Here is a 27,987-nt window from a genome sequence, read left to right on the forward strand (position 1 = left end):
CCGCGCGCGGAAGTCGCTGGTCCCCAGGCACGGTGCGCTCTCTGCGGCCCCTGATGGAGCCGGCGGATTACAAACTCCAGTTAAGTGGCGCACCGTCCTCCTCCTCCTCCTCCTCATCTCCTCCTCCTCCTCTTCCTCCCCATCTTTCACCCAGAGTAAACCCAGGCGCGAGGAGTGCATCCTCACCGTTCCTGTCCTGTGGGAATCAGAAAGCATCTCTGTGAGGCTGTCAGCGCCAAAACCGGCTGAGCTCTGCAGTGTGAGGGGGGAAACATATAGACAAACAGAGTGAGGGAGAGGGAGATGGGTCCGGAGGCGCTGAGGCATCCGTGATTGTGAACTAAACGGCGGTGAAGTTGTTCGGCTCCGCTCGGATCTTTTCTCCAGGTCGTTGAGGTGAGTTTTCTCTCAGCAGGAGAGAGCAGCAGCATCAGCAGCCCGGACGGTGCATGTCTTACTCCGGTGCATGTATGAGAGCTGTATGGGCTGTTCCAAAAATTTACCCTGCACATTTATTTCTGTATTGTGCTGTAATTTAAAGAGCCTACAGTGTGTATATGATGCAGCAGATGTTTATAGCCTGAAACAGCTGTGAGGAAAAACCTGCTTCATATTTGTGTGACTTTTTTGAGTGGGTTTACTGATTATTCAGTAGTAAAAAAAAAAAGATGATAAAACTGCCTCTTTTACTGGCAGGCAACATAATTTTATTCTAAAGAAATCCACATGGACTAGAGAGATTTTTTACACTGGAAAATACCTTGTAGGCTTATCTTACACAGATGTGCTTTAATTTGACTCTGTCTGGTGAGCTATAAGACAAGATAAGCCTTGTGAGAGGGACGATCCTCTCTCTGTTCCCTTCTCACTCTCACTTGCCTGCCTTTCCCCAGTTTTTCCTCTCGCCCCATCTCTCTAATCCCCCCTCTCACAACCTCTCTCCCTGCTTCTGTCAGCTCTAATAACACTGCGAGTTCGCAACACCAGACTGCTTCACTTCTGATACTCCTCTCTGTCTTTGCTCAGACACCAGCCGCCTTTTATGTGTCCACTCTTTCTTCAATCGCCGTCACCTTGCATGATTAACACTCCCTGCAGGGCTACATAACATGTCACATAGTTTTTTGAGGGTATGCTGCCTGCCTTGTGGCTGCAGGCCGATGTTTCTCCTCCCTGTCTGATAATCAATAAGTGACAGCGTACTTGAGTGTTATGGGCCGTCCTGTGGCTGAATCATTAGTGTCACATCTGTCACAGTTACTTTACACATGGAACATGTGAAGGTGAACGGTCACAGGCGCACACACACACACACACACACGTTCACACGCACACACACAAAGTCAAGGGTCATGGCTATTGAGCTCTTGGATGATTGATTGTGTCAGTGTGGAGAATAAGAGTGGACAGTGAGGAGCCTTGGAATGATTGTATGGGATCTTACAGCGCCTGGCAATCAATCATCACCGTTCTGGTTTAAGTTAAGTTGTTATATTGATTTCGACACACATTTCAGAGCATGCAAACCGCTTTTTATTCTGCAATTTTTTATTTGAGATTGCTGCTTCTGTAAACAATAATACCGTGAAACAGTGCAATTTCCTGCAGTAATACTTCTTGTTCAAATTTAGTCAACGCAAAGACCCCAACAGTTTTAATAAAATGCATTTTAGCTCAATAAACTCATTTCAGCCTTGGCAAATCTACTGTTTGGGATTCCCCCTCTTCTACAAAATCCAGTGTGTACTTTAATATGAAATTTACTGTCACCTCTGGCAATGTGCAACACATGTCACAGCTGACGCTTAGCTCTACTGTAAAGGAAAACCCTGCTCACAGCTCTATTTCAGTAGCCACAGCAGAAGAAATCTTGCACATCCTCCGTCACTGTCAGTGTCATCCGCTGTCAACCGGAACAGACAAACATCTGCTGCTTCCCGCACACACACACAAATGTACCCTCATGCACATACTGAAACACATCTTCCTACACGCTACCTTCACACAGGCCGTCTGTATTTCACACACCTGCCCTGTGGCCCTCTCCACGTCCGTTTCTCTGTGTACAGCCGTCTCTGTGTGAAGTTAGCTAAAAATAATCACCAGCAGCCGACACACATGGAACATGAATTATGGAAAAAAGACAGAGGCAGAGAGAGAGAGGGGGGAAGAGAGAGGCATTCAGGTCAGAGTCAGACCCAGTTCCAAGAGCTCCTCTCCCTAAGGATGATACTACCAGACCACTGCATTAATATTCAGTTTGTACCATCTAGCACATCAGAGCTGCGGTTACCCGGTAGCTAACACTAACTGTACTGGAGGCTAGCAAAGCTTACGGCCAAGTTCTCCATGTACAGTACGGACTGGGAAAAATAGATATGCATAAATATACATGCAATGCAGTGTTTCAAGTGTTATGGTAATAAATATATCGCTTAGTTTTAGTCGGGCTTTTTGGGTGAGTGTTAAAGTTCTATTGACAATGCTACAACAGTTTTTTATTGTTTTATTTATCTATCAATTTATCACCACATTTTCCATTAAATGTGAAGCTACAGTCAGGTGATATTTAGCCTAGCTTAGCATAAAGACTGGAAATAGAGGAAGGTCAAATTCAATGAGATTTAAAGGTGCTGGTACAAAATGTTAGAGCTATGTTAGCTGTTTCCAGTCTTTATGCTAAGTAGGGCTGCATGATGTGAGAAAAATACGGGATGTTTGATGTCATTGTTTTGAACAGGTAGTCTCTCCTGAATCCTAGCAGTCATTATGGTAGCTAACCTTGCAGTTAGCTAGTGCTGAATAAACCTTGCTAACCCCAGCAAGTTTAGCTAGCAGTCATTGTCGTAGCTAATCTTGCAGTTAGCTAGCACGATAAAGCTTGCTAATTCTAGCAAGTTTAGCTAGCAGTCATCGTGCTTGCTAATCTGACTGAAGCCACAAGACTGCCATCAATAATCTCTGGGTAGTTGACGAATAGGCGATTTATTCATTGTGATTAAAGCAATCTTTTGTGATGGGTTCACTGCGCATTGACATCCAGATGATGCCGACTGTGCAGCTGTATTGCTAAGCTAACCAACCATTTGAGCTATTTCTTAAAAGTTCCTGCACACCCACACAGTACATCTGGGTAATTACATCTTGGATCTTCTCAGGTTAGGGGTAGGTGGGAATTACATTAAGTCGCAAGCCTCCATTAGAACTATTAAGGTGTAAGTTATTCCAGTCAAACAGGTGCAACAAAAGTAAAATGTGCGGGAGGATGACGCCAATCAAGCTGAGTGTGCACCTGCCCACACAGCTCTGAGAGGAGTTTTAATTAAGCAGAATAATTAAAAACACCTGTGTGGGAGTTTGATGGCTGTTTGGGGCCTTTAAGATTGAGAGGAGTTCTCCCTCGTACCATTAAATATATTGCTATGTGATATTGACCACCGCTGCTGTATAAAGAAAATCTCCTGTGTGATGTTTTCGACCAGCACGTTTCCTGGACTAAAATTAAAGTGTGATGAAGTTTAATACTCGGAAGAATTAGCTGTGAAGAAATGAAACGTGGCAGATACTTAGTAAAAGATTACTCAGTCTTTTGACATTTATCAGGACAAAAATGGTTGTGTCACAGCGCTTAGATGCCTGACAGTATTCTATTTAGGGACTGTGAACAGTATACAGTCTGTGGAAACCTGAGGAGAAACAGAGATTTGTTCTAGTTACTCAGCACTGTGCTGTGCACTGTATACATCTGTGTGTGTGTGTGTGTGTGTGTGTGCGTGCATGCATCTGTTTGTGCTCATCTGTACAGAGAACATGCACATACATTTAAATGCATGATTCAGAAACATGTTTATGTGTGTGTTTGCATGAATACAGTACAGTTGTGTGTGTATTGTGTGTTATGTGTATTCGGGGACCTTGTGTGTGGCTTCAGAGTCCTGACCTTGAACAGTTTGAGTCTGTCTGCTTAGTCAGGGCCACTGCACCTGCTCATGTCAGAGCAAACAACAGTATAAATACACTGCAGTATCTATCTATCTATCCATCCATCCATCCATCTACCGATCTACATATTAAGCCTGTCTTTTCTCCTCTCTCTCTCCTTTCAGTGCGTGATTGTGTCTCCAGCATGAGTAACATCTACGAGTCCGCAGAGGCCACGCTGGGCTTCATAAGCTCTCCATGTCTGACCAAAGTGGAGCTGAGAGTGGCCTGCCGGGGGATTTCAGACCGCGACGCCCTCTCCAAACCCGACCCCTGCGTGGTGCTGAAGATGCAGTCGCACGGGCAGTGGTTTGAGGTATGCGGACGGGGAAAAGGGAGGAGATGAGGGAGGCTGGGCAGTGTGCTTCCAGTTTAATAGACAGAAAATGAAAGTGTTCATTGCTCCCAACACTCGATCATGCATTGTAAGACAATCTGAGTGAGAGCTGCAGGGGTGTGTGAAACTGCATGCAATCTGGAACACTGTGTATTCTAACTTTAATATGAACTTGGGTACAATTTGACCTACTTCTTCTTCTTTTAGTGGCCGTCCATACAGCTCTTAGAAATAATTGGCCTTGCTATAAGTTTGACAAACATTCCCAAGTGATATAACATCACCATGACCTTTCACAAGCAGTCTATCTTTGCGTTTTTTGCTTCGACTAGACTACAAAGTTGATCCGACCTTCTGTGACAGTTAGAAAGATGCGTCTTTAATATCGCTTTCCAACATTATTCTCACTTCATTTGTCCGTGACCTGCTGCACCAGCCAGTCTGGAAACATTGCGCATCATCATCTGCTCTTCAAATAAGAATTTCTCCGTAAAGACGACAATTGAAATTATTCAAGCACGTCATTGAACTTGTGTTTGACTAACTGATTGTGTGTAATCAAAGACTTACGCTCTCGTGCAGAGCTGTGATTGTGGCGTCAACCGTCTCACTCTAAATTGCAGGTTATGTTTTGGTTCTTATAAATAATGGATGCTAATTGTCACGGAAGGCAGGCAACAGAAATCTCTTTTTTTTTTAAAATATGTGTATAGATTTAATTTATGCTGTATATCCACATGCTTCTGTGACTTTGTAAGGGAAAGTGTGCTTGTTTCGTTTCTCAGCTCATCTCAAGCCCTCCAAAACAAGACGTCTGCCCCAATTGCTTTTATTTTGAAATAATCGGAGCATGAAACGTATTTTTCCGGGAAACCTTGGAAATTTTATTGGGCTCTTTTTGATCTAATAGAAGGAGACAAAATCTTTCTAGAATAGATTTTCACAGCACCCGAAGGCAGGACCAACTGCTTAATATTGTGTAGATCCCCCTTTTTCTGCCAAAACACCCCTGACACGTCGAGGCATGGACCCCACTAAACCTCTAAAGGTGTGCTGAGGTATCTGGCAGCAAGACGTTAGCAGCAGATCCTTTAAGTCCTTTAAGTTACGAGGTGGGGCCTCCATGGATCAGACTTGTTTGTCCAGCACATCCCACAGATTCTCGATTGGAATGAGATCTGGGGAATTTGGAGGCCAAGTCAACACCTTGAACTTGTTGTCATGTTCCTCAAAGCATTCCTGAACCATGTTTGCAGTGTGGCAGGGCGCATCATCCTGCTGAAAGAGGCCACTGCCATCAGGGAATACCGTTTCCCTGAAGGGGTGTACTCGGTCAACAACAATGTTTAGGTACATGGTATGTGTCAAAGTAACATCCACATGAATGGCATGACCAAGGTTTCCCAGCAGAACATTGCCTAAAGCATCAGTCTGCCTCTGCTGGCTCGCCTTCTTCCCATAGTGCATCCTGGTGCCATGTCTTCCCCAGGTAAGCGACGCACCTGGCCACCCACATGATGTAAAAGAAAACGTGGTTCATCAGACCAGGCCGCCTTCTTCCATTGCTCCGTGGTCCAGTTCTGATGCTCATTGTAGGTGGTGTCGGCGGTGCACAGGGGTCAGCATGGTCTCACTGACCGGTTGGTGGCTACATGGCCCGATGCACTGTGTGTTCTGACGCCGTTCTATCAGAACCAGCAACAACTTTTTCAGCTATTTGAGCTCCAGTAGCTCTGTTGGATCGGTTGACGCTCACATCCTTACACTTCTACATTTTTCCTGCTTCCAACACATCAACTTCGAGGACAAAAGGTTCACTTGCTGCCCAACATATCCCAACCTCTGACAGGGGCCATTGCAACGAGATAATCACTGTTCTTCACTCTACCTGTCAGTGGTCATAATGTTATCGGTGTACAAAAGAACATTGAGGAAATTGCTGCCAAGTGTTTCACTTCCCCTCCTTTTCCCTCTAAGAGCAAACCTGCTGTTTCAGGGACTTACATAGAACCTCCTGCTTAAATAATTAAAATAATATATTAGCTGAACTCTGTAGGACACAGCATGAGGGAGGAGATAAATCTGGAGGAATTTCAGGATAAAACAGATCTTCATCTGTCTGTTTTTCTCCCTCCCCTTGTTCTGGAAAAGACACATATGCTTCTTTTAAATATGTAGATACACACGCCCACACGCGCATGCACACACGCACGCACAACCTCACACATCCAGTGCAGCAGTGACCCGCTGTAACAGATGTTTATGCAAGTTACACAAATTTCACACATTAACACACAGACACACACAGGCGCGCGCTTTCCAGGGGGGCTGAAGATCAAGTGCTCAGAAAGTAGTGCAGCATTACTCTCTTTGGAGACGCCACAAAAAGCGACTCTGTACACACACTGGTGCAAATTTGTGTGTGTGTGTGTTAGGGGGTAATAGAGGGAGAGAATTAGTGTGTATGTGTTACAATAAGCTCCTTTGTGGGATTGTGTTGTTAAATGTTATCACTGCCCATCAGATTCAGAGTCTCTTAATTGGATAATTTTTCAGAGGGAGTGCTTAAGCCATTTGCGCGTGCGTGCGTGTGTGTGTGTGTTCATGATTCGTTTTGCTTTAATGAGATGCCAGCCTATTGAGGTAAGTGTCACAAAAAGGCCAAATCTGTTTGTGTTTCTTGAGTCTGATGATATGCCATTCACTGATGTGTTTCTGTATTTGTGTGTCTGTGTGTCTGTGTGTGTCTCTGTGTGTGTGTGTGTGTGTGTGTGTGTGTGTGTGTGTGTATGCCAAGGGGTTATCAGCTATAAAAAGGACCCAGTTGTTGCTGCTTGTGCTGAATATGTTTTGTTGGCAGACTTTTGTTTGGCTTTTCTGTTCCTTTCTGTCGGGCGGTTACAGAGAAGAAAATGTGAGATCAATGTTAAAGTCGCTCCTCTGTTCAGTCAAAGCAATTCCAGCCATCAGAAAAAAATCAATTTCCCCAATTGTCAAGTTAATAAGTGTGAACAATGTGGTAATGGCTGTTTGTGGCAATTGCTGAAAAATCTGCTGAAGTTCTTAATCAATGCGCGGCGGCAGTGTGTTGAATGTTAATCTTCATACCTCAGTCCACTTTGAAAAGGGAGCACAAAAACTCTCTTTAGATTTGAACTGCCAACAATAAGAACAGTACTTTCATGTTTCTAGACCGTTAGTATATGAAAATATACAAAATGATTTTAAGATCTGTATAACACATCTATCGCAGTATGAGGTAACACAATGGTGATTGAGCCCACTGGTGAAAGCCTTTTGCAGAATTACAGACTGGGTGTCTGATGCGACATTCGTGGAAGAAATCTCAAGCGGCGCCCAGTTAGTGACGCGTTTTCCATCAGCCAGCAGTGGTTGGTCTGCCAGAGAGGGTAGGCGGAGCTAAGCGGCTGCTTTTCCGGTCTCTGCAAGTGTTGCGAGTAAACAGTAATCTACTATGGCTGAACAAACAAAGAAAAGATGGACTACAGATAGATGAAGCAAACAGTCGAAAAAGGAAAGCGACCATCAGCAAGGAAAATCAAGAGTTTCAACCGGAGCCAACCGTGGACGTCACACGTGCGACACTGTCTAGATATCTGGGAAGTGTGCTCCCACAATTACTGTTTATCAACCATAGGTGCTGCCAAAGAGAACGAAACTGAGATCTTCGAGATTACCACTTTAAAACAATGATTAATAAGAGATTTTACAGATCATACATTAATATGTCAACTGTTAATTAAATGAATTCATATTTAAATGGGCATAATAAGACAATGAAATAGACTCCTGCATACAGAAATACATGATGGATTTTACAATTCAAGTTTTATTACTTCAATATTTCCACCCTCCAGATTCCATTAAAAAAACTCATCACTTTAGTGATCCTCGGGGGCTCTTGCTGTGGTACAACTCAGCTCTGGGATCTATAAACCCACAGAAATAGTTGTTGCCTCTCCCATAAATCCACTGGACTTTTAAGGTTAGCCTGGATTTTTATGTGTGTGTGTGTGTGTGTGTCTCCTGTTTGCAGGTGGACCGCACAGAGGTGATCCGAAGCAGCAGCGGCCCGGTCTTCTCCAAGATCTTCCTGGTGGATTATTACTTTGAGGAGGTGCAGAGGCTCCGCTTCGAGCTTCACGACATCAGCTCCGGAAACAACGGCCTCCGTGACGCTGACTTCCTGGGAGCCATGGAGTGCACCTTAGGCCAGGTCAGTGGCACAAATGCGATTCATAAACACTTTCTCTTTCTCAAGTGTATGCTCTTCAAGTCACTGCACAAGCTAAATGATGCATGAAGTTTGGAGTTCACATATGATGCACATCTGAACACACGTTAGAGAATCGGATGATGAGACCATGAATGCATGCAGGAGTGCGCTAATGTGCATCAGTGAGTGCATTAACCATTTTATCACATACAGTTTGGTGAGTCTGTTAGATGCACTGATGCAACCTGTATGCATTGAGAGGAAGACTTGCAGGATGGATTATATAAAGTGCATGTAGCCTGTCAGGATATTAAACGTAGGAATCAGGTAATGTGCGCTTTAATTAAGGCGAGAGAGCAACTTTAAATTAGAGGGGCGAACTTTAGCCGTGCATGGACTCCTAATCACTCGAGGTCGGTTGTCTGTTGTCACTTGCTGCATTTACGCCGAGCCGTCCCTGTCCTTGAGTCCTTGGTCACAAAAAGTCCAGAGGGTGATTTAAATTCTGTTTTCAATGCATTTAAATTTGCATATGCTAATGCACACGGCCTTGTTTCTCACTTAACGGTGTTGTCGCCGCTCTTAGTGCTGCAGTCGTTATCAATATTTAAAGATTTGTTTCTCATACGTGCTTCAAGAATCTCAGGGAGCTTTTAAAAAGGAAATGTGATCGCAGTGGTCCTCATTAACAAGTTGAGTAAGTCAGGAAATTACCAGCTAAATCACGCTGAGCGGAACGAAAGAGAGAAGTGTTGTTAGGGATCCCTTCAGCAACATAAACGGGTGGATTTACAGCGCTGGTGAGAACTGGGATTAAAGAAGACAAAGAAGAACGGGATTTTGAAGGCGAGAGCCAGGGAGCTTTTTGAATAACATGCCGCTAACATTTTGTGTGTATCTAAACAACAACATGCTGAAAGTGTTGCCTACACAGAGCTTTGGATAGGATAGGATATTAGTGTCAGTATGAAAGCCCCAGAGGCCCCAGAGTAACTGCTTTCCTCATGTTGTGATAATTAACAACAGAAAAGCAGCATTAAAAATGTGTGAGTTTTATTTACTGCCATTTGTTGCATTACTGTTTCAATTATTGGATAATGTTTTAGCGTGTACAGTGACAGCCCCCCCGTAGCTACTGTTGTTGTTGTTGCGAAACGCAGCCTCGGGGGAGCCATGCCACCGCTGCATTATGTCAGCAGTATCGTCACACACAGCATGTCAGTGATTACACAAGGCATGTTGTGCTTTAAGTGGCTCTGATAGACATTTAAAGTATAATTCACTTACTACTCTTCATTCCCTTTGGCTCTACAGACTCTTAGCGTGTCTTTCTTTTTATTGTTTTTAAAGATGATATATTTTGTCTTTTGCCTTTATTGGATAAGATAGCTGAAGATGGACAGGAAGTAAAAGGTTCCAACAAGGACAGTAGCCTCTGTACATGAGGCTCCTGCTCTACCAACTGAGCTTAACCACCGCCCTTCCACCTGTGAGACACTAAGTGTAAAACAGAATGAAATTATTAGGTGGCCAGAAAGTGATTGCTAATGTTGCTTTGTACAGTAGCTGCTAGATTTGTAAAAAAAAAACCCACTATGCATGCTAACTAGTTAGCTTCACTGACTTAAAAGGAATATATCAGCAGCCCTTTTTACACTGCTGTTCCGCCTCAGCGCCGTAACGAAGCTCCGCCATCATGCAGCCGTTGCCATTTTACATTGGACCAAGCAATACCGGCGTGAAGCTGCCCCAGTGTGTTTTTACAAAGCAAAACGTGCGTGAGGTGTAAACAAATAGCGCGTGCTTCACATACACACAAACGATGCGCTGTTCGGCCCTGCTGGCTCTGCTGTTTACACTGATGTCGTTTTGCCTCTGTACTACCTCCGATGCCGGCTCAGAGGCGGAACAACTTCACCCCACCATTCAGCCTCCGTGTGTTTTACATAGAAGACCGAACGTGACAGAGGCGTAATAATCCCTAGTGTTGTACTTTTAAGCTTCTGCTGCCCCCAAGTTTAAGTCAAGTTGGAAGGCTAGTTAGCGCTGTCGCCTCACAGCTGGAAGGTTCCTGGTCCGAATCCCAGTTGGGACGAAGTGCAGCTTTCTGTGTTGAGTTTGCATGTTCTCCCCGTGCATGCGTGGGTTCCTTGCGGGTACTCCGGCCTCCTCCCACAGTCCAAAGACATGCTCGCTAGGTTAGTTGGTGACTCTAAATTGCCCGTAGGTGTGAGTGTGAGCGTGGATGTTGTCTGTTTCTGTGTGTCAGCCCTGTGATAGACTGTCCCCCGCCTCTCGCCCAATGACCACTTCGATAGTTGGACAGTTGGAGGCAAAGATGATATTAGAATTTGATCAAAAGTAACATTTCTTTCATCTTAACAGAAGCTTTTTGCATTTTTATATGAGGAAAAACTAATTTAGATGTCGACACTCCTGCTGACACTCAACACCCCACTGCAGATGGATAGCACCTATAGAGCTAGCACCTGGCTAGCTAAAAAAAAACAAACAGTAAAAGGTGAAAAGAGTCAAAGAGCTGGCAGATCAAACCAGCGATACAACAGCAGAGAGAAATTACACTTGACAGGTAGCGAGAAAGGTGACTCAACCATGCTGCTTCAGGTCCGCTGGGTGTTAAAGCAGGCAGTGAGCTAACATGAAGGAGAAGAGCCGGGTGACACCAGGGTGACACTTACAGGCCGAGCTGTCTGAGGGGGAAACGCGGGAATATGTGAGCGGATTTTTAGGAGTCTTGTTTCTTTGTTTCAGATCGTCTCTCAGAGGAAACTGACCAAAGCTCTACTCAAGCAGGGAAACACTGCGGGGAAGTCTTCTATAACGGTATGACAGTGCACCCGCAGTCAGAACACTCTTTGGTTACACACACGCAGCACCTCTCGCACTCAGACACTCTGAAGATAATTAATTTGATGATGTTGCCTGTTCAGTCTGTTCTGCTCCTCATTTCCATCTCATTTTCTCTCACCTCCTTGTTCCTCTTCTCTTCCTGTCTCCTCCTCTCCCCCTTTCTCTCTCTCTCCCCTATTTAAAGGTGACAGCAGAGGAGTTGTCGGGTAACGACGATTACGTTGAACTCTCCTTCAGTGCTCGTAAGCTAGACGACAAGGTTTGTGCGAATGTGTGTGCGCTTTTAGAACGACTGTGTGCTTTTCCCTTTAAATATGAGAGGAATTAACATTCAGAGGTAGGTGTGCGTGTGTGTGTGTGTGTGTGTGTGTGTGTGTGAAGAAGTGTGTGGGTGGAGGGCTGTGGGATTTGGTGATGAAGCAATACAATACACAGGAGTACAATCTGGCATTAGAGGAGGCCTGCAGAGATAGGTCCCCCCCGCCTCCTCTCTCTCTCCCTAATAACCCCCCTCCTATCTCACCCTCCCCACCTCACACACAGATAACTATATTAATTTTCAGCCTCCACACGCACACACACACACACACACACACATGCACGGCTACGGATGACTAACCCAAACAAGTTGTGCCTTAGGGGAGAGATGGAAGAAGAAGAAGAAGCAGGGGAGGGCGGGTAAATTGGAGAGGACAGGAAAGGGATGGGTGGAAGAGAGAAGAAAGAAACGGAGTAAAACAGGGTGAAGATGATTCTGTTAGTGTGTGAATGATTTATGGTGATCAAAGGAGGATCTGATGCAACATCTTACATGTGTGTGCTTCCCTCCCAAGGATTTCTTCAGCAAGTCGGATCCTTTTCTGGAGATTTTCAGAATAAATGACGACGGGACCGAGTCGCTCGTACACAGAACTGAGGTAATCACATTCACACAAACACGCTCATTACTCCCTGCTTGTGCCTGTGGTTAACATAATGATGTGTTTGCAGACGGTCATGAACAACCTGAGCCCAGTTTGGAAATCCTTCAAAGTTTCTCTGAACACACTCTGCAGTGGCAACCACGACAGGGAGCTAAAGGTGAGTCTGCAGCTTTAAAATTAAAGTAAAATGATTAATTTAAATGGCCAGTTCACTGATTTTCAACCTCAGTCCTATCATGCTATTATGGGGAGCTAATGTCATTATGGTAGAATTAAATGCAATTTTGCTCTGTGCCTTTGGAGGACGTTATCTGCTTCTCCAGTGGGCGCTGGAAAACCTCCGCCAGACAACGTAAAACGCGTCATCTGGTGGAGGCCAGGGAGCTCACTAAACTACACTTTCTCAATCTAGAGCACACAACCTTTTTGTTTAGTGGGAAAGGTTACAATCGGCATTCAGACCCGGGTCAAATGACTCTGCAGTAGACCCGGGTAATTATCGCCTCAGCTCCAATCGGCTTCGAAGGGAACGCAAAACCTGTGTAGACACGCTAATCTCCGCCCCCCTTTCCGGTGACATGCTATGCTCTGTCTGTAACTTCTGTGACTCCTGTGACTTCATCATCTCAGCTACAAATTCCGCCCGTCTCCGTTCAAGCGGCGATCGGACATCGTTCCAAATTTGTCGCCGCCAAGTTTGATAAACAGACTGAAGGAGTAATAGGTACAATAAAGACCTAACCACCGTAACATCTTCACTGTTTACTAACGTTTGTGACGTCAGACGGTGACGCAGCAGAAAAGAGACCGAAAGGAGGATACTTCACTGGCAATGGGAAAAGAGACAATCCACATTAATAAGCGGGTCTTCCCAGGTCTGAAAACCTGCGTCAACGCACTAATTTCGGTGGGAAAGCATATAAGACGCCCTTCTCCAATGTCATGTCTCGTTCAAAATCGTCAGGTTTGAAATGTAGACTGCAGACCTGAAGATTTTTTAGACGATCCACCGGTATATTCTCGTCATATTTGGGATTCTGTACCGCTCTGAATCATTGCCTGCAGTGAAAACGGTAGTATTTCATTCCAGCGTCTCTCGCGGGGCAGTTCCTTTTAGAGGGAGGGGCGCAATGCATGCTGGGTGTTGTAGGAATGTAGAATGGGTGAAACCACGAGCTGTTTGTACAACTTTCTCCACAGCTATGGCGCCAATTTCAAACATTATTGCTTAAATCGATTACAGAGAACACCAGCTTTGACTGACAGTGGCTTTTTCCAGGGGCCAATTGCTCCTTTAACCTTGAATATAACCTGCAGCAACCTCAGCGTGCAAAAAAACCTTTGACACAGCTCCCTTGTAAGTTCTCCCTCGGGGAGGCACACTGCACATTAAAAAGAAGCACCTGAAGCCCTGCAGGTGATTCTTTACAAGGTGTTTATCTGTGCTGCATACGAATGGTGAGATTTGTAAAGAAAAGACGTTGCTAAAGTGCCACAAACTGTAAGTGTTTTGCTCAAATAAACCATGAAAGCAGCCTCAGGCGTCTTCCTCTCCCAGTGATGAGTTGAGTTCAGGTCATGTGCTGCCTTTTCCTGATGCCGCTGTGTTATTTAAAGAGCCTGAAGGGTGTGAAAGAGCTCAGTGGACGCCCTAAACTCTCACCTTTACTTCCCAGGCTACGTCTGCGAGCGCTCGTTTGTGTGAAAGCAGCGGCCGCACATCAGCTCCAAACAGTTATTCTTTCCCATGAATAAACATGAGATGTGCATTAAATATTCAGAGGCGTCTTAACTCTGCATGGCTCCTGACAGCAGGAGAAAGGGCTCACACACACTCACACACACACACATGCCCACCATCGGCTATGGTTTCCAGGGATACCTGTTTGAAGCATCAATGTGAGAAATGGCAGGGCAGAGATTTCTATTCAGACCAGTGCATCCTTTTCACCGGCTCTTAACTGACCGATGCATAAATGCATAACCCTCCTGTGCGAGGTCCGTCCGTCTCTCCCTTTGTGCCTCTCCTTACCCTTTTCCTCACCTCCGTCTGCTCCCCCCTCTCTCTCTGCCTCTCCATCCAACAGTTAGCACGCACTGAACGGAACGAACACTCTTCATTTTTTCATCACTCTCTCCTCAGCTCTCGGCAAGTTGAAGTGGAAGCAAGGCTGCAAAAAAAACGAACACTCTCTCCTTGACACACTAAAAATGACTGTCAAAAACAATCCACAAATGATCACACAGAAAAAAGGCACACACACACACACTTCAGGTGCGGGCACTCGGGAGTGTAAGTGGGCGACAGGAAATGAAGGGGATTACTGTCGGTCGTTTTTAATCAAGCGTTGCTGGATTGGTTCTGATCGCCGGTCGTTGCAGCGACCTCGGACAAGAAGGTCACGAAGCTCAACCGCAAATTGACTCATTCACAACCATTAAACCTTCATTACAGTGGAAGCATTTTTCTGCACACGCGTGTGTTAGCGCGCCTCTATTGACCACCTGTATTGAACAGTATTGATTGCACAAACTCAGCGAGAGAGCCCTGATATTGATGCCTCTTGTCACATTTTGAAATAGCAGAATTGTTTCTTTATGACGTGCAGCAGCCTCGGCCCGCTGACCCGCCCGCACCTTTCACTGCTGATTGAGGCCATTTTTCTTTATCTACGAGCTCCTTTGAGAGAAACAAACTATTACGCCTAAACACACACACGCGCGCGCACACTCATAAAGCTGTCTCTTAAGCCACGTCCCTCTCAGCATCCTCAGATTAATATTTCACCGCTCCATTGCCCCCCCACTAACACCGCCTTATCAATCATTCAGCATGGCATTTCCCTGCATGCCACCAGCCCCTGTGTGTGTGTGTGTGTGTGTGTGTGTGTGTTTGGGTGACAGTGTTGCAGCTGCGCGCTAACTGAATCAATGTGTGTGTCTTTGTGTCCGTTCCAGTGCACAGTTTGGGACTGGGACTCAAACGGAAAACACGACTTCATTGGGGAGTTTCAGACCACCTTTAAGGAGGTGAGAGCAGAGCAGGAGGGCAAACAGGTGAGCACACAAAGACTTACACTTCTATTAAGATGAACAATAGTTTGATAACAGTTGGATCTTTGTCATTTTAAAATGGTTACCCTGTATATACTGTAATAAAAGTTCATAGGCACTATCATTACAGCTTTAGTTTACTCTCAGAATCGGGCATCTCAGAATTTCAACTAGTACACAATTAAAATTTGATCACAAATGAGTCAAAGATATCTTAAATATCCCAAAAGAAAATATAAGTAGAAAGATGCAAGTAGGGCGCTGGTTTAGCTCAGCTCACGCGTCCCACATGGAGGCCATGGTCCTCGCCGCGGTGGCCCCTGGCTCGGCTCCCACCCTTGGCTCTTTGCCACGTGTCATCCCCACTCTCTTCTCTTCTCTCCTCTCTCTGAACAAAGGCGAAAAACTAAATGTAAAAACACAAATAAAGCTAAAAATATTCTTTAAGACAGCAATAAAGTCGTATTTTGCCAGAAAAATGCGCTTGGAAAAGTCTTGGGTTTATCGCTAACCGCTGGCTATACGCCCGACATGTTCATCGTTGGCCACAGAGGCTACATCGTCGTCAGACTATAGCCGAAGGGTTCCGAGATTGCTGTCAATGAAGCTGCATCATAAAAATTAAAATGTTTTAGATTCACACCTTTCTCTGTCAGATTGGAGAGTGTTAAGCTAGCATGGTTCTTAGAGCTCTCTGTGTTTTGGCAAATGTACAAAACCTGTTCATCTTAATAAATTCCTTTTTTTAAAGTCTGGTATCTTAAAGTGATGTGTGAAGAATAACACTTCTTCCATTCTCACACCCAAAGTTTCACCATCAATGCTAACATGAATTTGTGTGTGTTTGTCCTAGATTCAATGGGAGTGCATCAACCCCAAATACCAGATGAAGAAGAAGAATTACAGAAACTCGGGTGTTGTCATCCTCAACCACTGTAAGGTGAAGTAACACAGCATCTACCTCCTGCAGCCCCTCCATGTTTAAGTCTTAAACATCAAGGTCGCCTGCAAATAATGACTTTTTTCATGATGATATTTTTTTATTCCCAACATTCCATGTTTCTTTGCGTGTAGCCTTCTTCTTCTCTTTCTTTATTAACACATTTCTGGGCTTCTTCTGTCCTTACTGCTACCAAATGGCTATGATTTAAATAGAGTAAACCCTGTTTCTTGCATGTGCATCCTCAGGCATGACCCACTTATAAATGAACTGCTTCACTGCACTACTAATGGTGAAATAACTCCACATTGAACCTCTAGTGCCTGTGTCCAGCCTGTGCATTGGCAGCACCTATTTTCTATACAAAACGAATGCAGTTTTTTGTTGCTCACAGCGCTCCCAGTTGAAAATAGTTCAACATCTGCAACACCAGCACGCTCGTCAATGTCACCTCTCCCTCACCAACCAATAAAAATCAAGAAGGGGCGGGACTTCTGATATCAACTTTGTCAACAACAATGGCAGACGAGAAACTAATCCTCTCGTTTTTTCGAGGGTACAATTTCCAGGTAGCGCTGCTGCTAATGCCAGGACACGAGTCTTTTCCGTTGTTTTTATGTTTTCTTTGTTAAATTTCCTTGAACAAAACAGATGAACGGTCGCTACCAATGACTGTATATATAGATGGACAACGCGTCTCCATCTGCTCCCATTGTACAAAATTGATGCCAAAATAGCCCCTGTGATAGGCGCTGCCATCTTGCGATGGCGATGTCATATGGAGCCAGAGTCTGCGCAGCAGAGATCGGTGAGTGAAGCGGCCGTAGCCACTTCCGCTAATCCAAACACACACTTAACTTACCGAAAAAACAGCAAGGATCCCGCACACCGGCGTGTTTAACAGCAGAATAGCTTCTCTGTGTTGGTCTGAGGTTAACGTTCACAGGAATGGAAACTTCAATGACTGTAGTGATTGTTTTATTTACGTTTCCACTCGCGGATCATCCTCCACTCTGCTCACCCGGAACTGATTGGCTGCAGATGTGAATTTGTCAACAGAGCTGTCAATCATGATTCAGCATCACATAACTAATTAAAAATACACTTGGATGTGAATCACCATGATAATAACTAACTATAATGACAGAAACCATGTTTGAGAAAAATGTATCAGGCGTGTAATTTGATTTTATAGTTTGACTCATGTCCCATCTGTTAACATGGAGGAGGCGGGCTTTATGACCTATACTGCAGCCAGTCAGCAGGCTTGTTTTGGCTTCACTTTTAGGGAGCTGTCATGTTGTCCATCTTTTTATACAGTCGACAGTCGCTACCAAGGGCGGAAGTTCCACCAGACAACTTTCGTAACCTAGCAACTGTAAGTGCCGTTGAGAAGCGCTCTGAAATTTAGGTTGTGGGAGCTGCCAATGCAAAAAAGGCCACTAGCGGACACAGGTCCTTAACTCATTAATTAATTGGTTGGTTGATTAAATAATCACAGTTTAAATGTCACATTTCCATGTACCACTCCAATAGCCAAGACAGAAAAACATAGACACAGAGCAAATGCTTGTATTTGAGAAGCTGGAATCTGTACGTTTGCCATTTTTGCTCAATTTAACAACAAACACTTAAACGAATGTCAAAATCGTTATCAGTTCATTTTCCATTAACTAACTGATTAATTATTTCAGCATTAATTTCAAGCGCCGCCGCCCCTCAGCCACAGCTACATCCACCTCATCGAGCTTCTATCGTATCCGACCTTGAATCAATGCCGCAGCCTAAATTTAAACATTTCCCCTGACAGATAATCAAAATGTATTCCTTCCTGGATTACATTATGGGAGGCTGCCAGATCCAGTTCACAGTAAGTTTTGTCACATACAATCTCCTCAGTATTTACATGTCATTGTCTGTCCATGCCCACTCATGCTGTGTGAGTGTGTGTGTGTGTGTTTCTGTCCCAGGTGGCAATAGACTTCACAGCATCCAATGGGGACCCCAGAAACAGCTGCTCCCTCCACTACATCCACCCCTACCAGCCCAATGAGTACCTGAAAGCGCTGGTTGCTGTCGGGGAGATCTGCCAAGACTATGACAGGTAGAAACCTCACCATCCATCATCATTTAGCCGACCCACACATTCAGACACACACACATGTGCACACTAGATTTCCCCTCAGTAGAGTAAATGTTCTGTGCGAGGAGATCTCAATGTGTTTAATGTAAAATGTCTCATAAATCTTCAGCTCTCAATGGGCCTCATTCACTCTTATATACAGTGTGCATGAAAAAGCGTGAATACAACATTACCTTCTGATTCACGAGACATATTCTTGTTCTTAAAACCACGAGGGGCGCCGGCTTAGCTCAGCATAGACTGTATAAAAAGATGGACGACATGACAGCTCCATAAAAGTGGAGCCAAAACATCCCTATCGCCCCCTGCTGACTGGCTGCAGTTTAGGTCATAGGTACATGTCAAATACATGTTTCTCAAACATGGTTTCTGTCATCATAGTTAGTTCTTATCGTGCTGATTTACGTCCAAGTGTTTATTTTTGTGACAAGTTTATTTTTAATTAGTTATTTGATGCTGTCAAAAGGATGATTGACAGCTGTGTCGACAAATACGGCTCCTGCAGTCGATCTGTTACTGATTAGCAGAGTGGAGGAGGAACGGCGAGAGGAGACGTAACTAAAACAATCACTACAGTCACTGAAGTTTCCATATCTGTGAACGTCTGCTTCAGACCAACACAAGCAGCTGCTCTGCTGTTAAATATGCCGACGTGCGGGATCTTTGCTGTTTTTTTCAGTAAGTTAAGTGTGTGTTTTGGTTAGCAAAAGTGGCTACAGCGGCGTCACCCACTGATCTCCACTGCGCAACTCTGGCTCCAAATGACGTCACCATTGCAAAATGGTAGCGCCCGTCACGGGGGGGATTTTGGCACCAATTCCGTACGAGAGCAGATGGAGACGCGTCATCCATCTATCTATACAGTCACTGAGCTCAGTGTTTGAATCACGCTGCCCACGTACAGAGGCTGTAGCCCTCGATGCACTGGCCCTCTGCTCTGCCCCACTCTCTCTTCCCCTGTCTGTACTCGCTTTAAATAAAGGCTTAAAAGGCCTAAAAAATAATCTTAAAAAAAATACCTGCATGTTTGTAAATCCGAATCATTGTAAATTGAAACACGTGCCTGTTATTTTAATTCAGCATACTGCCATATCCCTATACATATATTGTATATTCTCTATGCAAGGACATGCAATACCTTAGAGGTGTGTCATAAAGGAAGCGGCGAAGTTGTAAAAAAGCAAATGAATTTCAAGATGGTAGAAATTGAAACAACAGTAACGGAGACAGAAATAAAAAAGGGTTTTATTTTCCTTGGAATGAAGTTGGCAAAAGAGAAAATAAAATATTTGGACTGAAATAACTAAACGGGGATTGTTTTGTCCCATAAGACACCGACTGCAGCTCAGGTAAAAAGAAGAAGAAATGTTATGGCATTAAAGTTGCTGCGAAAAGAGAATAATAGACCAGAAGAAGGAGGAGGACGAGCACCGCGGGATCGCTCCGGATCAACATGAAACGAACCATTAAAATTGATAATTCCAAGAAATGAGGGCGACAGTTTGGACATCCAGCAAGAACTTTTACTCAAAGGTTGCCTCACAGCTGGAAAGTTCCTGGTTCGAATCCCGGTTCGGACATGGAGTTTGCATGTTCTCAGCGAGCATGCGTGGGCTCCCTCCGGGTCCTCTGGCTTCCTCCCACAGTCCAAAGACATGCTAGTTAGGTTCACTGGCGACTCTTAATTGACAGTGAGTGTGAGAGTGAAAGGTCGTCTGTCTCCGTGTGTCAGCCCTGTGATTGACAGGTGATCACTCCAGTACCCCGCCTCTCGCTCAGTGACAGCTGGGATAGGCTCCGGCCTCCCCGCGACCCTGAACAGGATAAGCGGTACAGATAATGGATGGGTGGATTTTATATGTGATGCATTAAGTTAGGTGTCAAGACTGACACGCCTTCATCATTTACGCGTTCGCACGGTCCGAGACAGTTTTGTTCACAGTGTGCAACAAACTCAGGTATTGAAACATTCATGAAGCACAGATCTGCGTGTAAACTTTCCTACTTTGTGAATGAAGCCCAAGTTTTGTACCCGTCTCCTTCTCTTAAAGTATGTCCCATCTCTCTCTCTCTTTCTCCAGCGATAAAATGTTCCCTGCATTTGGTTTCGGAGCTCTGATACCACCTGACTTCAAGGTAGGACATTTGGGATGTGTGTGTGTGTGTGTGTGTGTGTGTTTTCAGTAGCAGGGCGAGCTCTGCCTATTTGAGATTTCAGATCTCCTCCTGAGGAGCAGCTTGCCTTTGATCAACATGAAAAGAGAACAACATCCGTCCACCTGTAAATTGTTCTGATCGCGTTGTGCAAACGGCTTTGTGTTCTCTTCCCCGCACGAAGGTTTCCCACGATTTCGCCGTGAACTTCGATGAGGACAATCCTGAATGTGCTGGTGAGCTTTTTACCACACACACACTTTAAAGACACACGCACACACACACTGTTGACTTTTTGACTCTTAGAAACTTTCACTTTCATACATCACAGGAGGACCAAAACACTCTCATCTCTCCCTCGCTGTCAGTCCCATATTTCTCCCTCGATATCTTTCCCCACTCTCTGCTTCTTTTCTCACACATACCAAAACACACAGGCGCACACTTAAACACACACACACACACACAGTTGGGAGATTTGTCAAGTACTTCAGGCTTGAAGATACAGAGAAAACAACACTCATCTGTATGTGTGAAATGGGCTTGTGCGCTGTTTGCCCCACATAGCTTGGTTCCTGCGGTGAAGGTGCGTGTAAGCTTGTGTGTGTGAGGACTTTAAGGTTCTTTTTTACACTCAATCACATGCTGATGCTGAACTTGTGAGGTCAGTGCACAAAACAATCAGGAGGACAAATACACAAGGATCTGTGTGTGTCTCAGGGATCCAAGGCGTGGTGGAGGCCTACCAGAACTGCCTCCCCAAGATCCAGCTGTACGGGCCCACCAACATCGCCCCCATCATCCAGAAAGTGGCCTCGTCCGCCTCCGAGGAGATGCACACCAAAGAGGCCATGGTGAGGGAGAGAATGAGAAAGTCCGCACCACTTTGTTCCTGTTGTTGTGGCTGTTTGTGTTTGCACGGGCGCAGAGGGAGATAAGAGAGGACAAATAGCAATTAGAGCAGGAAAAAAAAGTTGTCAGAGGAGGTAAAAAGACGGAACATAGAGGGGAATTGAAAAGAGAAAGGAAGTGATTGATATTAATTTAATTCAAGTCATAAATTTTAAAGCAGAATTCCTCTCTGACTTAATGCCTCCCGCTTCTCTGTGGCTCTCTGGTGGCTTAGAATGAGTTTTATTCAAATTAGCCTCTGACAAGACACCACTTTAAAACATAAAAGTCATCGAACATCCATTCCTCCCTCCTTACATCCATCTTTCCCTTCCCCTCAGGAATACTTCATCCTGCTGATCCTGACGGACGGCGTCATCACCGACATGGCGGACACGCGGGAGGCCATCGTGCACGCCTCCCACCTGCCCATGTCCGTCATCATCGTGGGCGTCGGCAACGCGGACTTCACGGACATGCAGATACTGGACGGGGACGACGGGATCCTGCGTTCGCCGAAGGGCGAGCCGGTGCTCCGCGACATCGTCCAGTTCGTCCCCTTCAAGGACTTCAAACATGTGGGTGCAGGTTTGGAGGAGAGGGGGAAAAAATCCTTCTAGAAATGCATTCAAGGCAGAAAATATGTCAGAATCTCAGGGGAATCAGGCAACATCAAGACATAAACAAATGAGGCGCTTTTTAAGATTGCAGCAGCAGGGGTTTTGTAACACACTAAATGTTATTCGTCAGCTTTTTTTGGTTCCTTGCGTGGCTGCTTTTTTAGAGCATGCAAAACTACAGAGGAGCTGAACAGCAGTATGAAAGGGAAGAAGAAATATCAGGTCATACAAGAGTATCTGGTCATGAAACAATAAGTGATTTCACATCGGGGCCACAAACACCGGCTGTGAGGTCTGTTTTTATATCAAACAAGGCTCGTTTCTTGTGTCTAAAACAGCCGTATTTTAAATAATAGCAGCAAATCTGTCCCACAACAAATCTACTGCAGATAAACAACGTCAACACAAGGGGTGCCGGTTTGGCTCAGCACTTAAATCACACGTCCCATATACAGAGGCTACAGTCCTCGATGCGGCGACCCCGGGCTCGACTCCCACCCTCGGCCCCCCTGCCGCGTGCCATCCCCACTCTCTCCTCCCGTGTCTCGGACACTATCAACTGTCCTCTCACTCTCTACAATAAAAGGACAGAAAACAAACAATGTGATTAAGTATTCCTACATATTTAGAGCACAAAAACGAAAGGCGGATTTTCGAAGTTTGGAGTAAACGCGAGCGAGTTTGTGAGGATCCAGTGGTCCAGTTCAGCATGGATGATGTGTAGGGCGGTAAATCTTCAGTGAGGGGTTTATAGATAAAAAAGATACAAGTTTGTCATGCCTCTGTTACAGAATACAATGATGAGTGTTGTAGGGATCTCCAGTTATGAATCTTAAGAGCAGAGTGATGAACTGAGTCTAAGGATTTGAGAGAGGAGAGTGGACTTCAACGAAACACAACCTTCAGTTTATTTGACTTTCTCATTAATCTGCTACACGACATTTTAACACTTCCTGCAACTGCAACATGGAGCTGTTAAAGTAACAATCTGGAAGATTTTCATGTAAATAAATGTCTGTTACTGTCTATCGCTGAATGAGGTAACACAAGTGTTGTGAGTAAACAGTAATCTACTATGGCTGAACAAACAAAGATCGATGACTACAGATACAACTTCAAAACTAAGTGAAAATCCAAAGAAAAAGAAACAAACTCGACGCTCAGATGAAGCAAACAGTCTGAAAAGGAAAGCGACCGTCAGCGAGGAAAATCAAGAGTTACAACCGGAGCAAACTGTGGACGTCACACATGCGACACTGTCTGGATATCTGGGAAGTTTGCCCTCGCAATCACCGATTATTGCCATAGGTGCCGCCAAAGAGAACGAAACTTCTTCTTCTTGGAGATTACCACTTAAAGCAAAGGTTGCACTGAGTAGCTTTAAAAGGAAAAGTAAACTCAGACTTAAGGAGCTTCAACAGATGATATTCCAAAAACAACAGCAACAACAAATCAAGCAGCACTGTTTTACTGCAACACAGAACATAAAGATCATGTATATATCTTTTCTTTTTGCCAACTGAGTATTAACACAAGCTGCTGTGACTGATAGCTCTGCCGTCCTAATGGGGAGAATGACATCTGCTGTTGGATTACTCCCCTAAAACAAACCAATGCATCAATGTTAGAGCTTCAGGCGTGCCTGGGAAACATTTGCTGCCCAATGAACACGCTAAAAATACTTTTTGAACTACATTGCTGACCATAAATGTAGGGGGAATATGTGGAAATGTGTGATTGCAGTAAATAAGAGCAAGAGGCAGACCCAGTGTTTGATTGCAGATTATTGTGCTCGATGTTTGAAACGTTTTGTTGTTGCACAACAAAAGTATCCACTGTGGAAAGAGCAATCACGGGCATTTAATAAGTTCTACTTTAACAGTGGCTTTATCTTTATTTGTGCGTGTGTGCGTGCGTGTGTGCGCGTGTGCGCGTATTTTGGATGGATGGCAACCAGTGCTGTATTCAGGGGGCAATGGGTTTTGAGTGTGTGGGCGTAATGTGCTTCGTGTGCTCGTCAAAACACATCAGCTCTCTGCTCATTGCCTGTTTGTGTGAGTGTGTTTGTATGTGTGTCTGGCAGTATTAATTTTACTTGGCTTTGACAGGGTGTGTTTGGCCAGCTCTGTTATGGTGAGTTTGGTCTGTGACAGGTTGAGAAATCAACCAATTACATCCCAGCTGAACAGAAAGAGACAGAGAGGGGGGAGAGTGAGGGAAGGAGAGGAAACATATAGTTTACCAGAAAGTGCGGAGAGAGAGAGAGAGAGAGAGAGAGAGAGAGAGAGAGGAGGGAGCTGTACAAGGGGAGTGAAAAGTAAATCAGGAGGAAACAGAAGAGGAAGGTGGAGGGAGAGTGTCTTTGGTGGTGGTGGTGTTGGAAGGGGAGTCAACAGGAGACCGAGGCTAAAGACAAAAGGGAGCAGGGGAGTGTGTGACAGAGGTGGAGAGGTGATTTTCTGCTCTGTCGTTTCTTTTCAGAGGGGATTAGCAGGACGGAGCTGCTGTGTGACAGGCAGAGTGGGGGGATAACAGGTAGATAGGAGGGTGGAAATGAGAGGAGGGGGGGGGCTGCACTTTGATGATGCATTGTCTCGGGGAATTATGTGAGACGGAGTACGACAGACCCTCTGACTTTGAGGATTGTGGGGTGTGCGCACTGCGGGAGCATGTGTGTGCTCGCTGACGAGGATGGACGTAATTACTGTATGAGTGTGTGTGTTCATGTTTGCATTGGAATTTTTTTTTCACTCTTTTTTGGAACTTTAGAACTATTATTAATTTTACTGTGCATTTAAAGAGGAACAATCACTTCAGTCCTCTGTAAGTTGGCTGAATAAAACCTTCAACTTTTTATGACATAACAAAAATCTGCCTTAATGATGAATTCTAGACACCTTTGAGAGGGGTTTTGTTACCAACTGTTTCTTATTACTGATTCATTACATAAACAGAAGAGGATCTGTATATAGTCACAGAGAAGTACAAAAATAACTGCCCTCGTGCTGAACCATCCACCAAATCCAAAACCCCATTTAGATGCTTGCTGAGGTTTAGAACATGCTGGGTTTTTCCAATTAAGTTCCTACTTGGAAAATATTCCTTTTCTGTGAATATTTTGAAAGGACTTATTGAGCCTTAAAGTAATAATTAAAGTCACTATCTATCGCCCAATGAGCTAACACAATGGTGATTGAGCCTATGGCCCACTGGTGAAAGCCTTTGCATTTGCATTATTACAGACTGGGTGTCTGTGGCGACTTTTGTGGAAAAAATCACAAGCAGAGGCCAGTTAGTGACGCGTTTTCCATCACCCAGCAGGGGTTGGTCTGCCAGAGAGGATAGGCGGAGCTAAGCGGCTGCTTTTCCGGTCTCTGCAAGTGTTGCGAGTTAACAGTAATCTACTATGGCTGAACAAACAAAGAAAAGATCAATGACTACAGATACAACTTCAACAATAAGAGACGCTCAGATGAAGGCAAACAAATCTAAAAAGGAAAGCACCTGTCAGCGAGGAAAATCAAGAGTTACCGTGGACGTCACATGCGCGACACTGTCGGGATATCTGGGAAGTGTGCTCCCGCAATTACCGTTATCAACATAGGTGCCGCCAAAGAGAACGAAACTGAGATCTTCGAGATTACCACTTTAAGTTACCTCAAATTTTAATAATCAAATTTATTATTGCAATTATTCAAATTGAAATTGGATAGGAATAAACACAAGTACACTGTAATTGATTATTTAAATAAGCATTGTTTAAAGAGTGCTGTCTTGCATTATATGATGCTGTTGTTCTCCTTGAGAACCTCTATAGAAGCCCAGCTATGATTCTAGAGGACAATAAGGTGAGAGCGGGGATGTTTTCAGGTTGTCAAATGAGCCTGTCTGATCACATCAGTCTCCCTGGTCAGGACCTTCGACAGTATCAGGCTCAACTGTAAATTCTAGCATCCTTGAACCACGCATGTGTCAGGGTTTTGATTTAAACAAAAAGGTTGAGGACCCAGATGCAGACTTAGATAATGGATTTAATAAACAAAAGGCAAAAATGCAAAAACAAAATCTAAAATCCAACAAAAGACAAAAAGGAAAATCAAAAGACACAGCAAAAAACTCACAAACAAAACCAGGAACAGGTAATCCAAGAGACACGAGGAAATCACGGCACGAAGACAATCCAGGGTAAGGTCATGGACATAGACTAACACACGATGGAAGACATAGACTCACGTATGATGGATGACAATGAACAGGCAACAAGACAGGGGAGCACAAAGACTAAATAAACTTAGGAGGTGAGGCTAATCAGACACAGGTGAGACAATCAAGGGGCAGGTGAAAACAATCAGGGCAGGGCACAGAATCAAACAGGCGGGAAAACACACAAAGGCAGGAAGTGGACCAACACGAGAGACAAGGTGACAAAGTAAAACAGGAAATGATCTAACCAAAGAGACACAAGTGAAATACTTAACTAAACAAGACTAAACACTGACAAGAACACAGAATAAACTAAATACAAAACTAAACAATAAGAACTCATGACAGGGAGACAAAGAGATAAGGTAAAACAAGAAATGATAACTGAACACTGAAATACAAGACAAAAACATAACTAAACTAGATTGGCTCATGACAGCATGACTGGTGATGATTTGTGACCTCTCTCCTTTCTCTCTGCCCGTCTGTGTGTGTGTGTGTGTGTATGTGTGTGTGTGTTTTCAGGCCTCCCCGGCTGCACTGGCTAAGAGTGTTCTGGCAGAAGTCCCGAACCAGGTGGTGGATTACTACAACGCTAAAGGCATCAAACCTAAGTGTATGTCGGACTACGAGTCCACAAGGACCTTCAGCCCCTGACAATGGAATACATGCAAACTCAAACACACCCACACATATACATATATATATATATATATATATATCATATATATATACTTTCTGTACTGTATAATACATATACACATGCAAAAGCACAAGCACACACACACAAACATGTACTCAAACATACAGTAGTCTAGCTCAGAGATTTAGCTCGTTCTGGTGAAACAATTTGAACTACTACATTGATGACTATTGCATGTTCGGCCACAATGGCATCACCTGGGAAATTATTACTATCTACTGTATATCTGAAAGATGTTTATAGAAATAAGAGCAGTCTTCTGAACCAGCATGCGGACTCTGACCACTATAGCCCACCCAAAGAAATGACACTCCTACCTTATTTAGATAACTAGCAAGTAAAGATTTGTGGGTAGAAAAGCCAAACATATGTGATCGCACAGCTGTAAAAAGCTTCCAATTAGCATTGCAAATGTTATTTATGGGAATGGTAGCGCCCCTGTTAGTAAACTGCATAAATGCATGCATAATTCAACCCCTGCTAATATCCAATCTCCAGTAGCCGCTTGCTAGTTATGAAATAAAGTATCTCTGTCATTTGAGTGACATTCAGGGTGTTCTTGGGTGGTTTTTTTGGGTTCTTTTCTACAGATTTCTTTGAGATTTTGCTAAATGGAAATAAAGAACAAAATAATTGTAATAATTTCTTAATAACCTTCTTACATTGTAAAGAGTTCTGGGAGGATAGAAAAAGTGTGTGTGGTAGACACTCATCTGTGGGCTGAAAACTGTTTTTTTCTGTATTCTGCATGTTGATTCTAATAAAGACATTTGGGTTTTATCATTTGTGTGTGATCTTTACTCGTATATTTACTCCTATTAAATGTGACTTAGTTATTGGTAAAGTTTAGGGTTAGAATCGTGGTAAAATATGTTGTATTTGTTGCCAAAGTGAGGGGAAGTTCTCAGAGGAATTAATATGATAATTACA

The 27,987-nt window shown here is 44.2% G+C and overlaps 1 protein-coding gene across 1 annotated transcript; it reads left to right on the forward strand.

Moving 5' to 3' along the window:
• The first annotated feature begins 145 nt into the window (after nucleotides 1-145).
• cpne4b (copine IVb) lies at nucleotides 146-27,840 on the forward strand. The gene is made up of 16 exons (XM_069681862.1): nucleotides 146-396; nucleotides 4,107-4,297; nucleotides 8,376-8,555; nucleotides 11,328-11,399; nucleotides 11,611-11,685; nucleotides 12,260-12,343; nucleotides 12,417-12,506; nucleotides 15,308-15,406; nucleotides 16,257-16,343; nucleotides 18,154-18,213; nucleotides 18,314-18,447; nucleotides 20,568-20,622; nucleotides 20,825-20,876; nucleotides 21,361-21,494; nucleotides 21,873-22,109; nucleotides 26,880-27,840. Exons 2-16 carry the CDS (start codon nucleotides 4,127-4,129, stop codon nucleotides 27,009-27,011), a joined length of 1,662 nt encoding a protein of 553 aa, XP_069537963.1. The 5' UTR covers nucleotides 146-396; nucleotides 4,107-4,126; the 3' UTR covers nucleotides 27,012-27,840.
• The last annotated feature ends 147 nt before the right edge of the window (nucleotides 27,841-27,987 follow it).

This window comes from Semicossyphus pulcher, unplaced genomic scaffold (genome assembly GCF_022749685.1).
Source record: "Semicossyphus pulcher isolate SPU_LCO1_2020_fin unplaced genomic scaffold, fSemPul1.0.p SCAF_5, whole genome shotgun sequence".
NCBI classification, from domain to species: domain Eukaryota; kingdom Metazoa; phylum Chordata; class Actinopteri; order Labriformes; family Labridae; genus Semicossyphus; species Semicossyphus pulcher.

Coding starts and splice junctions, on each gene's coding strand:
- cpne4b (XM_069681862.1), top strand. CDS start 4,127: ATGAGTAACATCTACGAGTCCGCAGAGGCCACGCTGGGCTTCATAAGC. Junction 4,298..8,375: donor CGCACGGGCAGTGGTTTGAG/GTATGCGGACGG, acceptor TCCTGTTTGCAG/GTGGACCGCACAGAGGTGAT. Junction 12,507..15,307: donor ACCACGACAGGGAGCTAAAG/GTGAGTCTGCAG, acceptor TGTCCGTTCCAG/TGCACAGTTTGGGACTGGGA.